Source organism: Sinocyclocheilus anshuiensis, unplaced genomic scaffold (genome assembly GCF_001515605.1).
Source record: "Sinocyclocheilus anshuiensis isolate Anshui unplaced genomic scaffold, SAMN03320099.WGS_v1.1 scaffold1557, whole genome shotgun sequence".
NCBI classification, from domain to species: domain Eukaryota; kingdom Metazoa; phylum Chordata; class Actinopteri; order Cypriniformes; family Cyprinidae; genus Sinocyclocheilus; species Sinocyclocheilus anshuiensis.
Window position 1 is genome coordinate 45125 of NW_015539912.1, and position 13785 is coordinate 58909.

Here is a 13785-nt window from a genome sequence, read left to right on the forward strand (position 1 = left end):
ACAGAGTAACTCACTAAGACGTCACGAGAAAAAAATTATAAAAGCACAGATATTAATTTACTGAAGTGGTGTTCAGGAACTGTACATAAACTACTGAAAATATTACTGCAAAATAATAATAATAATAATAATAATATCACGGCTATAATAACATCCTCAACAAACAAAAAAAAGAGATTACTTTAGATAAAGTTTTAATTAATCTGTACAGACAGTACCAGTCAAAAGTTTAGACACATTACTGTTTTTAATGTTTTTGAAATAAGTCTCTTATGCTCATGAAGCCTACATTTATTTGATCAAATATACAGAAAAAAACAGTAATATTGTGAAATAGAAAAGAAAAAAGAAAGAACAGCATTAATTTAAAATAGAAATCTTTTGTAACAATACCGTTCAAAAGTTTGCAATTCAGTGGGTCAGTATTTTATTTTAATTTTTTAAAGAAATTGATACTTTATTTATAAGGATGTGTAAAAATGACTAAAAAGTTATAGTAAAGACTTGCATTGCTATAAAAGATTTCTATTACAAAAATAAATGCTGTTATTTTCTTTTTTTACTTTTAATCATCAAAAATCCTGTATCACAGTTTATCAAATAAATATTAAGCAGCACAGCTGTTTCTAACATTGATAATGAAGCATATTAATGATTTCTGAAGGTGACAAATAAGACTGGATTATTGATGACTCACAGAAATATCTATTTTAAGGTATGGTAAAAATAGAAAACCATTAAAACATTTTTTAACAATTTTAAATAAAATAATAATTTCACAATATTATAGTTCTTTCTGTATTTCTGATCAAATAAATGCAGACTTGATCATAAGTGACTTCTTTCAAAAACATTAAAAATAGTAATGTGTCCATAATTTCGACCGGTACTGTATAAGTAAAAATACACAAATTTTAAAATGAAATGTATAAATAAAAAGGTTAGGAGTCATATTTGTTTCAAGTGCTTTTTTGGGTGGGGAGCCTCCAAAATTAATTTTGCCTAGGGCCTCCAAATGTCTAGAACCGCACCTGTTCTTGGGTATATATTTTTGTAATAAAAATAAGCTTCTGTTTCATAAGCTTGGTGCTGATAACAACTTAACATTATTTACCTTAGCCTACCTTTGGGGTCTTTGCTATTATATATTATTATGCCTCAATTAGCTAATTGTTGTTTTAGATGTACAAATGGTTTGCTGCTGTGTTTAATAATCTGTTGTTAAAATAACATTCTGTTCCGTAAATGCATTATTTAGCTACTTTTCAATACACCACATTAAGTATGCCACTTAGTACTGTAAGACTTTGAATGTTAAAGTGCAAATTAAAGTAGTTCACTTCAAAATTCAAAATTTAACACAAAAGAAGATATTTTGAAAAATGTTGATCTCCGAACAGTTGATGGGCACCATTGACTTCCATAGTATTTTTTTTTCCTACTATGGAAGGCAATGGTGCCCATCAACTGTTCGGTTACCAACATTTTTCAAAATATCTTATTTTGTGTTTAACAGAAGAAAGAAACTCATACAGGTTTGGAACAAGTGGAGGTTGAGTAAATGATGACAGAATTTTCATTCTGAAAGTGAACTACTCCTTGAACACCTGACCACTCTTGTGGGTTTCCTACTGTTACAATTAAAAATCATAGAAGGGTAAAAACATGGCAGGCAGACATTGGTATGATGTAAGCAACACAACTACAACAAATAAGATTGATAATGGGTGTGTTAGATTTATAGTGTGCGAATAATCAAGCATTGACAATCAATTGTATTGGCGGCACCGAGGGGCCCCCAAATATAATTCTGCTTAGGGCCCATAAAGGCTTGGGCCGGCCCTGCTGGTTCAATTGGCTGAACACAAATATGCCATCAGGAGGGGTAATGAAGAATATGCAATGGCAAAACCTAATCCTTTAATCCTTAGAATACAAGTTATTGATCATGTGAATATTACTATTAGAAAAGGAAAGAGAACTTAACCAAAGAGAGACATTTTGGATTTATAAATCAAAGGCTAATATGTATCCAGGACTGAACGAGGACTTTACTCCTTTTTTATTATTTATCTCCTGTGCTGAGTTTGTTGTTTGCTCTCCCTGAGAAACGCTTGAGCCGAAACGCGTTGGAGAGTGTTTAGATGTTTTAGAGGTAGCCATCTGATAATAAAGGCTTTTTAGATCTGAAAGAGTACCATGGTCATGCTAAAGTTTGCTTTGATGGACTGTTATAAACCCTAGACCAGAGAGCACCTTGACTCATTTTTTCCCAGAGATGCACTCTCTACTGTTGGACTTTGCTTGAAGATCATTTGATCTGTTCTAAAGCATCTGAAGGCTGGTGCCTGATCAGGTAATATTGTGTGTGTGTGTGTATTGCATTTTTCTTTTTCAGCACTTTGAGGGCTTTTGTATTATAAATAAACTCATTCTAAAATGCACAAAACATTGGTTTCACCTTCAAGTTCTTAGATTTGTGTATCTAAAAATGTTCCCAGCAGAAGGTTGTTGTTAACCAGGAAGTCATCTTTGTTATTATTTAAAATATAAGTCTATAGATAATGCCCTTCACAGTTAAGTTTCTAAGGTGAGGACACTTTTCGGTACAGCCAGTCAAAAAACAGATGATCCGTGGTTTCAATATAATCACAAAATATACATATTAGAATCAAATCCAAAGTCATAAATATTCACTGGATGGATACATCCCACTTAAAATGTTACAATTTCTTTAATATTGGGAGATAAAGGAAATGTTTGTTGGTTGGAAATATTTGTAAATGGTATATTTTGAGAAATTATGTGAAATATAGTAGTTTCTGTATGGGATTAGAATATTTCTAAGAATTTTGTTTGAAAGATGACTTTCTTTGAAATCACAACCATCAGTTAAATGTGGTGGGAGATGTGGGGTCATGGGGATAGAATGAGAGAATATTTCTTTAATTAGACAATAGAGTTAGGGATGGCTTTAGTAATAGATTTCAGGCTGGGGCACTGTACTCAAAAGAGGGTGGCCGCAAAATGAGCTTGATGAGAAAAAAAACCCATTGTAGAATCTATAATACACTGTTAAGAAGTGCTAACCTGCAAATGTTATCTTAGGGAGCTATTTCTACCTGATCTAACCCTTAAATTTCATTGTGTCACTGTAACCTAATGTATAGGTTAATTAGGTTAATATTTTGGGGTTGAATAAAATCAAATAAATTAGATGTTACCACATGAGAAGTTGTACATATTCAATGAAGTGTTTGGGCAGGTGGACAACATTTGTTTGGCCGTTTTCAAACATATTTTTTGGTTAACAAACAAACCTAGTGTGCATGTAGGCTATTGCATCCAATCAGTCAAACATAGCCTAAGGATTTTTTAACATATAGCCTAAGGAATTATAAAAAGCGACGACTCTCACAACGTAAAATAGTCCTACATCTGGAGGGAGATGACACGAAGGCTCTACTATCAATTTCACTCTGAAATCAAAGCACAAAACCTAATCGAAACTGAATATGGGAATACACGATCCTGTCCTGCATCAGGACTTTTTTTAAACGCTGTAGACTGGTAGCCTATCCTTGAAAGCTGCTGGGTTTTATTAGTTTAGACTGTGCCGAGTTCAGTAGGCTACTTCACGAAAGACTTCCTCGTTCTGTCTGAAGTTTAAGTGTGGCACGAAGGTAAGCGCATTATAGTTGTGGTTATTTTTTTTAGTGCCGGATTATCGCACATTATTTTATCTATATATCAATGAATGACACAGTTTTTACTGTAGTGGTGTGTGTATGAATGAGTGTGAAATACCTGCTAGTTGCTTTTCCCGATCACTTATATTGGGCACTTTTTGCATTTAAAGTGGCTTATTCTGACTGTTGACATTGAAAATGATGCATGTGTTTTTTCGAGGGTATCGGCTAATTTCTTCCTCATCTAACCCTTAGATTTCATTTTATCACTGTAACCTAATGTACAGGTTAATATTTTGGGTTGAATAAAATCAAATAAATAAGATGTTACCACATGATAAATTGTACATATTCAATGAAGAAAAACACTTAAAGGGACTTAAAGGCTTTACTCAAATGAAAAGACTTTCATCATCCCTAATTTCTTGATTGCCGTTTTGACAGTGTCTGCCTGCATATTTTAGTCCTATTTGGTCATTCTCTCTAATGTATTTGCCCCTTATTAGATCCGTTTACCTGGGAATGTCTATTTATATTGTCGTCATTATTTTGTTTTAATTAGTTAAAAATGGTCTTTATCAAACTTGATTGACATGTCAATAACATTAAATCGCATTATTTTGACAGTTAATGTTCTGGGCGTTTTTTTTTCTTCTTCTTTTTGGAGTGGGCGGTTTTTGGTGAGCTTTTGGGCTGGAATTGGTCCATCCAATCTGGCAGCACTGTTCACTTCTGAAAATATGTTTACCTTTTTATTAAATATTCCATTAAACCTGCTGAGATACAAGCAGCGTCAACTAAAATTCTCAGTTCCACGCGTGTGTCCGGGAAACGAATGAATATTCATGTTTGCTCTGCCCACTGAAACAGACAATCTCAGAAACCGAAAACACCTGCTTATATACAGGTGAGCACAGAGCCACGAGTTACATCTGAGACTCAGAGAGGAGAGACACAGACCGCACACACGACCTTTAGACAAGTGTTTATTACTACACACTTATCAGGTCAGATATCTAGGCATGGGAGAAACGAACCTTTTCGAAGAAGCTTCGAATCAACTGAACCAATGGACTACTTGCACGACTACTTCCAAATTCTAGTTTATTTAGTTTTTTTATTAAGCAATTAGTCATATAATAGTCATATGTTAGAATATATAGAGCAGGTGCATGAAATAATATAAGGGACTTAAAGGCTTTACTCAAATGAAAAGACTTTCATCATCCTCATGACAGCAGCCTACATGCGGGATTTGTCTCATATCTAAAGGCTACAACACACACCAGTTTTTGTTCTGTGCTGAGTTACACAATCGAAACCTCTTATTATAACATATGGAGTGTATACACGATGTAAATAATAGATTGATCGCGCAGTGTAGAGAGATTTATTGGTCATAACAGAACTTTGTGAGATCGCGATGAACAAAGAGTGACAGCTTTTTAAGGGAGCGCTCTTTGTGAGCTTTCTAGGCTATAATCCATTCAAAATTTATAACTTTTGTTTTTCGTCCACACACACTTTGCAAAGTTTCGGGAATGACATCCCCATACTTATGCGGAATTCACTCACAAACTAGCAGTGATTGACATAGTGACAACTATAACAATGGATGGAACGATATTAAACCGGGTCTGGTTGATACGTTTTTATTGTATAACTATACACACAAACAACAAAATACAAGTGCACTAAATAAAATAATTTAATAAATGCATATTTACAATAGGCACTTAAATAAGTATTAAGTAATATAATAAATAACTAGGGAAGGCTGACTATAATCAGTTTGCTTCCATTTAGTTGGATAAGCCTACTCGTCACCTGAATTAAAAAAGCTCTTCTTGTCTTCAATGATGCAAGGACAAAGTTTGAGTGTGTACACGCAATATCCGAGCGAGAGCAGAGCCAATTCATAAGAGAACACTGTATATTTTAAAGAGCATGTCCAGTTTTGTACAAGAGCAAAAGAAATCTGCTTGTGAGTGGAGAGATTCGTGATCGCGCATTAAATGGATGCGCTATCGCGTTACATCACTGCGCTCTCGACATTTATCATAAAGATAACGCTATAGAAAGTATACAGAAGAGAAGAAAGCTGTCTGAGGAAGCTTCCTATTGCCCATGCCAGGATCCGTCACTGATGCAGTTAGAAATTTAATAAAACAAGCCAGTCGCAAGACATCTGGTAGGGGGGCACCTGGGGTGGCCAACCAGATTTCTGTCATGACAACTCTCGGAGGGATTGGCATGGTAATTAATGTACATGACAATGTTAATGTATTTGATCTTGGCGGAATAGATCTTCTATGGATATATGTTGCAGTCTGATAGATAAGACCCCAGCACCCACCTGAGCAAATATCATAATTTAGTCATTTGATAACTGCTGTTACTTTCTCCACTTCATCAGTCCCAACGTGACAGCTTGTTAATTCATGTTCGTGCAATGATGAGACGGACAAAGATTGCTGATGCATCCCTTTTTACTCTCTCGTGCAGGTAAAAGTTGTCAAAGTTACAGTGCACAAAAACCCCTGGGTGGACTGACCTGAATGAACTGAAATAAAAGCAGAATATAAATGTTCTTTCTCCGTTTTCTGAATTACACAGCACAGCAAGAGCACACGTTGCACGAGCACATTTCTCCGAACTACACTACCCATAATGCATTTCACTCGGAACTGACTATTACAGCCGTAGATGGTGATCTTCAGCATCTCCCGCAACACTGTCATTTATATGATTGCGATAAGCGCGTGCTTCTGACGCTGCGTGCAGCTGAAATAAACCACACACTCATCACAATGAAAACATCGACCTTAGAAATAACGAACGTGAACGCTGGGATAATCGCCGATGTATATGGCGAACCCCCGTTGAAATGCATACACAAAAATGCTTATTTCATTGAACTTGTTTCATGTCTGTTACTTTCGGCGTGTCCTCAAAGCGATTACATATTACCTAAACTGCGTTTGCTTCAGCTGTGTAAACACAGATGCTAAATGCTGCTGCTAATATGATTAATATTCGCTCCTGCATACAATGCAAACTGCTAACATGACACTTAAACTTGATTATGGTTGCTCATTTTTTAATTCAATTAGGCAGACCACGCAATACACTCAGCGATATGGATTCGAAGAGCAATCACTTATCTTAGATGTTGATTTCACTGTTCTGAAGCAAGCTGCAACTGCTACGCAAGCACTATTCATATATTTGAATGTTGAACAGAGAGCACATTGGCTACCGATACAGGAGAGAACCAATCAGCAGTGCCATGTGATGATGTAAATAGGTCAGATTGAGTTAGACCTATCGGACTGCGCCATCTAGAGTTTCATGCCAGAACTCTGTATTTCAGTGGGGGCCGGTGCCAGCCCTGGCCACCATGTAGACACACCCCTGGTGCCCAACTAATTATTATTATTATTCTTTCAGCTCCGCTGCTGCTTTGAGCTGGAACAAATAGTGGACGCTGTTCTTTGAGCTGGCTCTGAGGAGTTTTGCAACACACATTTGTTGTGCAACATGGTTTTTGGCAATTCATGCTACCAAAACTATTTTGCATGACTAATTACTCTATTCTTGTCAGCCCATCAGGAAAGGCATTGAGCGGAACCACTGTGTGAATTAGTTCACGTGCAAGAGTAATTTTCTTATGGCAAGCTTTGTGCTACCAAGCAGTGATTTGCATGACTAATTACTCTGTTCTTGTCAGCTCTGCTGTTGCATTGAGCTGGAACTTTTGTGTGAATGTGGGCAACTTCTAAGTGTGTTTGCCTCTCTGTCAGCTGTTCCGCCACTTGTTGCATTTCAGACTGATTTTGACCATTCTCAGCGCCTTAGCTTTTGGAGATTGAGAAGATAGCCCTAGGCTAAGGCTAAGGGTGCAGGGTCTATGTTGGCATCCAAGCTCCCACTTCTGCGGTTGGCACTGGCTTGTCTAATTGAGTGATCTATTTCCTGTTTTAGAGGTTTTTCCCACAACTCAGATGTCTCTGGGCCCCATGCGGGAGGAGTAGTCTGTCGTATGGTTACACCATCCAGCTTCTACCATGACCACCCATTTTGGAAGACATGCTGTCACTTATAGTGTTACCCTGGTTTGCGTTCGATTTGGACTTGCGTCACCTAAATCTTGTGCTTGGAGTAAGCAAATTCAAGATGCTGATGTAGAACTCCATCTTGTCTCTATCTGAACTGGAGATTGGTTCATGACCATCGATCTAAGAATACGTACTTCTACATCCAGATCGTTAAGAGGCACAGGAAGTTACTCAGGCTTTCTTTTGGAACAAATCTTGCCAATACTGTGTTCTTCCATTCGGACTGGCTCTGACTCCTCAAACGCAAAGTAAATGGACGTGTCTCTGGCCCCGTTGCGGCTCCAGGGTGTCTGTATTTTGAATTACCTGGATGATTGGCTGATATCTCAATCACAGGGTTCAGCAGTAGCTCATTGAGATTTCGTACTCTATAATTGAAGAGCCTAGGATTGCGCGTAAACCTTCATAAGAGTGTGTTGCTGCTAGTCAACAAACTACCTTTCTAGGCATGGACTTGGATTCTTGCACGATGCAGGCACGTCAGTCTCCCACACGTTCAATCATTACAAACCTGTCTGATCTAGTTCAGAACAGGACATTCCTCCACATAGGTTTATGCCGCAGGTTGATGGGTCTTACAGCAGCAGCATCCCCTGTGATTCAGTTAAGCCTGCTCCACATGAGACCATTCCAGTGATGGGTCAAGTGTCAAGGGATCTCTCGCCTCACTGCATTGTGGACAATTGTTTGGAAATGCTGGCAGTGGTTCTGGCACTCAAACGGTTCTCACCCTATTTGAGGGTTATCACATACTAGCCAGGACAGACAACATACTGTGGTCTTGTACCTGAATCGCCAAGGAGGACTACGTTCTCACCCCCTGTGCAGCCTGGCGAGGTATGTTGTTTCTTTTGGACGTAGACCAAGGGCACTACACCCTAAAGGGTTGAGCCTCTAATGCAGAGGTTTGGACGAGCAGATGTGGATTTATTTGCTTCGAGCATGACTATGCATTGCCCGCTCTGTTTCTCCCTGTCTCCTCCATTGTCTGGGAATGGATGCTCTGGCTCCCTGTTCTGGCCCACTCAAATATGGTTCTCTGATCTGGTCAGTCTGCTGGTTGGTCCTCCTTAGGAGGTTCCCCTCAGGCCCGATCTGCTACTCAGGCCCATTGTATGATTTGGCTCCCCGTTTGATTTATGAACTGTGGGTGGGCCCCCTGAGTGGAGCATGTTAATGTGTTCTAGGTTCTCAGCTGAGATTGACGGTTTAGGCCTTTCTGGCCTGCACGGATTCCTTCACAGGATTTTCTATTCTTCATTAGAGTCAGTGCCAGAAAAGTTTTTGACTTTTAAGACAGGCCTTTTGGTGGCCCTATTCTCTCTTAGAAAAGACGGGACCTGCAGACTCTTCAATCAGCCCTTCTTGCATGGACTTTGCCCAGGGCTCGTTAAGGTCTTAGAGGCTTTTTCCCCTCCTAACTTTGGGATTGGGAGTGATTTATGACCTCTTGGCTTTTGCCCCATGAGGGAATTGAAGATCTATGTAGACCAGGGGTGTCAAACGCAATTCCTTCTGGTTAAGGTCTTAGAGGCTTTGTCCCCTCCTAACTTTGGGATTGGGAGTGATTTATGACCTCTTGGCTTTTGCCCCATGAGGGAATTGAAGATCTATGTAGACCAGGGGTGTCAAACGCAATTCCTTGAGGGCCGGAGCCCTGCAGAGTTTAGATTCAACACTAATTAAACACAGCTGACCCAACTAGTCAAGTCCTTCAGGCTTATTTGAAAACTACATGGCCTGTGTGTTGGAGCAGGGTTGGAAAAAAACTCTGCTGGGCTTCAGCCCTTCAGGAATTGAGTTTGATACCCCTGATGTAGACCGTGCAGTCCAGTGGTATATATTTACCTATTGTTGTTTTGTAATCTGATGAAATAGCGCGCTGCACTCTGATATGGAGCATAAGTGACTTATTCTTGGGGCGGTGCTATGCGCTACTGGTCAATAACTCAACTCAACTTTATTGTCATTCTTCCACATACACAGTATACAGAAGAGCGAAATGTCGTTTCTGATGGACCAAGGTGCAAGACATTGACAAAACAAGTATACGCACGTGTCCATGACAACAGGAATTAAACATAAGAGCACATTATACATAACAAGAGCAATAACCATGAGGTAGGAATGTAAAAATTGTAGTAATGTAAGAAATGTTAGAAGTGTAAGAATAAAGTGCTAGTGCATTATTGAGGTATATAATGTTAATATAATGTGCATTTGCACAATTTTTTTTAGCACACATTGGGTGGCTGAGTGCGGATGTATGTAAACTGACCATTGTGCAGTTGTGCAAGAGTGTCTAAAGTGCAAGTGCAGATGTGTGCAAATGTTCATTGGAGTTTTTCTGTAGGCATGGGATGGGAAGGCAGTTTATAATGGGAGTAAGATGGTGGGTGTATCAGCTTATTCAGGATTCTGACAGCCTGAGGGAAAAAGCTGTTGCAGAACCTTGTTGTGTGGGTCCTGATACTGCGTAGTCTCCTGCCTGATGGCAGAGGGTCAAACAGATGGTGGGAGGGGTGAGATGAATCCTTCACAATGGCAGAAGCTCTGCGTACACAGCGTGCCTGAAAGATGTCCTGGATAGTGAGGACAGCTGAGAGGATCATAGGGGTCTCCCTCCCCTCTATGCGCTGTAGGGTCTTGCGTTCTGCTGTTTTGCAGTTTCTAAACCACACAGTGATGCAGCTTGCCAGGACGCTCTCCACAGTTCCTCTGTAGAAGGTGGTGAGAATGGGTGGTGGGAGGCTGGCTCTCTTCAGCTTCCGCAGGAAGTGAAGATATTGTTGTGCCTTCACAGCAGAGTTGGTGTTCCCACGCAAAGGTGTTCCCACGCTATCGCAGCATCTTGTTCCCTATTCAGGGAACCAAGGTTACATACGTAACCGATATGTTCTGTAGAGTTTGGGAAATTCTGTACACAGTAATCATCAGAATATCTCTTCTCCTGTCTCTGAAAATATCCGGATTTTGAAATCATCCCGTGGACTCTCATTTTAATAGAAGTTTAAGTCAACCAAATGATAACAGCACATTGAAAATATACATAACCGGAAATAACTAAGCTGTATTATTTCAAAACAGAAGTGCAAAGGTACAAGGTTCAGTGCAAAGCCTCGAAACACCACATGCTTGTCCATAGTTATGAGGTCTATCCCATCAGGTGCTGTTGCTTTACTGAAGCATACTCATTCTTTGTCAAATAAGTTTCTCTTAATTTGGTTGATACTTTTGTAGCTTAATTGTGTTTTGCTTCTCCATGTAAAAATAATAATAGGATAGTCTGCTCATTATTTCAGCAGAATATTATTACTCTGCCAGCTGTGACTGCTTATTGGAATAATGCAGTGGGTAACATTCTACTGGAAAAAAATGTGGATGCTTCCTCATACTTGTTTATTAACTAATAAAGTAAAGGACATTTCTTACAAAACAATTCATAAGTTCTGTCCTGCAAATCATTACATGAAAAAATTATAAAGTGATATTTCCTCCAGTTGCTCTTTTTGAGATGACTGTTGAAACTGTTGTTCATCTCTTTTGGAACTGTCCGTTTACAAAGAAATTTTGGCAAGACATTTTAGGTTTCATTAGGAGTAAAATTTATAATGAATGTGTCCTGTTTTGGAAGGAAATGATGCTGGGTTTTTAGTATGAACAGTCTAAAAGAAAACAGTTTATGTAGTGAATCTGATTTTGCTTCTTGCAAAATTCCACATTCACAGATGCAAACATTCAAACTTCATTGAAGAATTTGAGCAATACCTTTCATTGATCCAATTGTCTAAGAACAAAAAAAATCTTTAAAAAATCTTTATCTGTTTGTAACTCTTTTCCTATCTTTAATGACGTAAGTCTCAATGTTTTTTTTTTTAGTTTGTAATGTATTAAACACCCCCTTTTTCTTTTATTTATTTATTTATTTTATTTTTATTTTATTTTGTTGTCATTGTCTATCATTTTGATTTGTTGGTGGTTAAATTACTTTGTATACTGTCTTTGAGCATTAATAAAACAAAAAAAATTAAAAAAAAAAACACCACACTCCTTCTGGTTAAAATGGTGGAAATGCAACGAAAACTAGACCAAAACATGCAAATTGCCTTTACAAACCCATTGCAAATGTTTTGTATTCATATAATATATTAAATGCAATTCACATCATCAAATGCCATTACTTATTAAGTGTCTGTATAATGTGTTTTTTTTATTGATTTGCAGGGCTTGTTTTGTTTGTTTTATGGAAAGCTTGTCTAAACAGGCAAATGAAAGACTATTAACCTGATAGCACACGGAGACATCTATTTGATGTCTGCATTTACATCCGCAAGATGTATTTTTTTGTGTGTTTGCTCATCTGCAATACGTCTATAGGATGTTTCCTATCAGATATCAAATAGACGTTTATTAGATGACCTGACCTGTGACCGTTATGTTTAAAGTACTCTTTACAGAAATCAGTGACCATTTGACACAAGATTAACATCAAAATGCGATTGCTCTGCCTGTTCCTGCTGGTGGCTGGTAGTTCCTGCTGGTGGTTTACCGATGAGGACGACAAGAAGGAAAGTGTCAAGAAGGAAAGTGTCAAGGAGGAAAGATACAAGAAGGAAATTGTTGGGACAGTGATTGGAATAGACCTCGGGACGACCTACTCATGGTGAGAATTTGAGAATTTGGATTCGTATACAGGGTTCACAGGATCATTACAGTTTCCAAAATGGATTAAATTCATTATTTTCCTCAAAATTCTACAAAAATACACCATAAGGACATTGAGAAAGAAGTTTGTTTGAAATCTTTGCAAATTTATTACAAATAAAAAACAAAATGAAAAACGTATTTATTTAGTGTTTTTTATGTGTATTTATTTTTTTTCGTAGTAATGCTCAGCATTGAAACATTTCTGTATTATCTATAATTAACATATGAGTTTGTGCTTATACATATTACTCCATACAGTGTTGGAGTGTTCAAGAACGGCCGTGTCGAGATCATCGCCAATGACCAGGGAAACCGCATCACTCCGTCATACGTGGCCTTCACCACTGAAGGTGAGCGACTCATCGGAGACGCTGCGAAGAACCAGCTGACCTCCAATCCTGAGAACACAGTCTTTGACGCCAAGAGGATGATCGGCCGCACATGGGGTGACTCGTCTGTGCAGCAGGACATTAAATACTTCCCCTTTAAGGTAAACGCATCTGCCAGCCTGTGTTTGAACTGTATTTGAACTAAACGTCTCTTTGTCTTCAATGGGGACACTAAACAACTGCTGTGTCTCTTCCAGGTTATTGAGAAGAAGAACAAGCCTCACATCCAGCTGGACATCGGATCAGGTCAGATGAAGACTTTCACCCCTGAGGAAATCTCTGCTATGGTTCTGACTAGAATGAAGGAAACTGCGGAGGCTTACCTGGGAGAGAGGGTAAAGCTTTGTCTCCAACACCAAGATAAAATGTAATCTCTGTTGCACTGCAGTAAAACTCAACATCTGATCTGTTTCTGCTCTTCTAAAGGTCATACATGCTGTGGTCACTGTGCCCGCTTATTTCAATGACGCCCAGCGCCAGGCCACCAAAGATGCAGGAACCATCGCCGGCCTGATCGTCATGAGGATCATCAATGAGCCGTAAATATAGAATTACTTCTGCTTTGTTGTAAAATGGGTCGTTTTCTTCTAGGCGTTTGTTTAAATCAACATCAGTGTTATTTTAGTATGATTGATATGCTATTATAGCTTTTATTAATAATTTGATATAGATTTAATTTTTATATTATATTCTTTTAATTTATTTTAAAATATGTATTTAAATATAAATATATATAAAATATATAAATATTAATAAATATGTATATTAAATATGTTATTTTTTATTAATTGTTTGTTATTTTAGTCAACTTAGAAATGTTGCCATAAATATATATATATATATGTATGTATGTATGTATGTATGTATGTATATATATATATA

At 38.0% G+C, this 13785-nt stretch overlaps 1 protein-coding gene across 1 annotated transcript in view; it reads left to right on the top strand.

Moving 5' to 3' along the window:
* Positions 1–3621: 3621 nt before the first annotated feature.
* The window catches only part of LOC107686377 (78 kDa glucose-regulated protein-like), a 29438-nt gene continuing 19274 nt past the window's right edge, over positions 3622–13785 (top strand). The window contains exons 1-5 of the mRNA XM_016483345.1: positions 3622–3683; positions 12253–12470; positions 12773–13004; positions 13101–13238; positions 13330–13442. Coding sequence (XP_016338831.1) covers positions 12301–12470; positions 12773–13004; positions 13101–13238; positions 13330–13442 — 653 coding nt within the window. The 5' untranslated portion in view covers positions 3622–3683; positions 12253–12300. The remainder of the gene's footprint in view (positions 3684–12252; positions 12471–12772; positions 13005–13100; positions 13239–13329; positions 13443–13785) is intronic.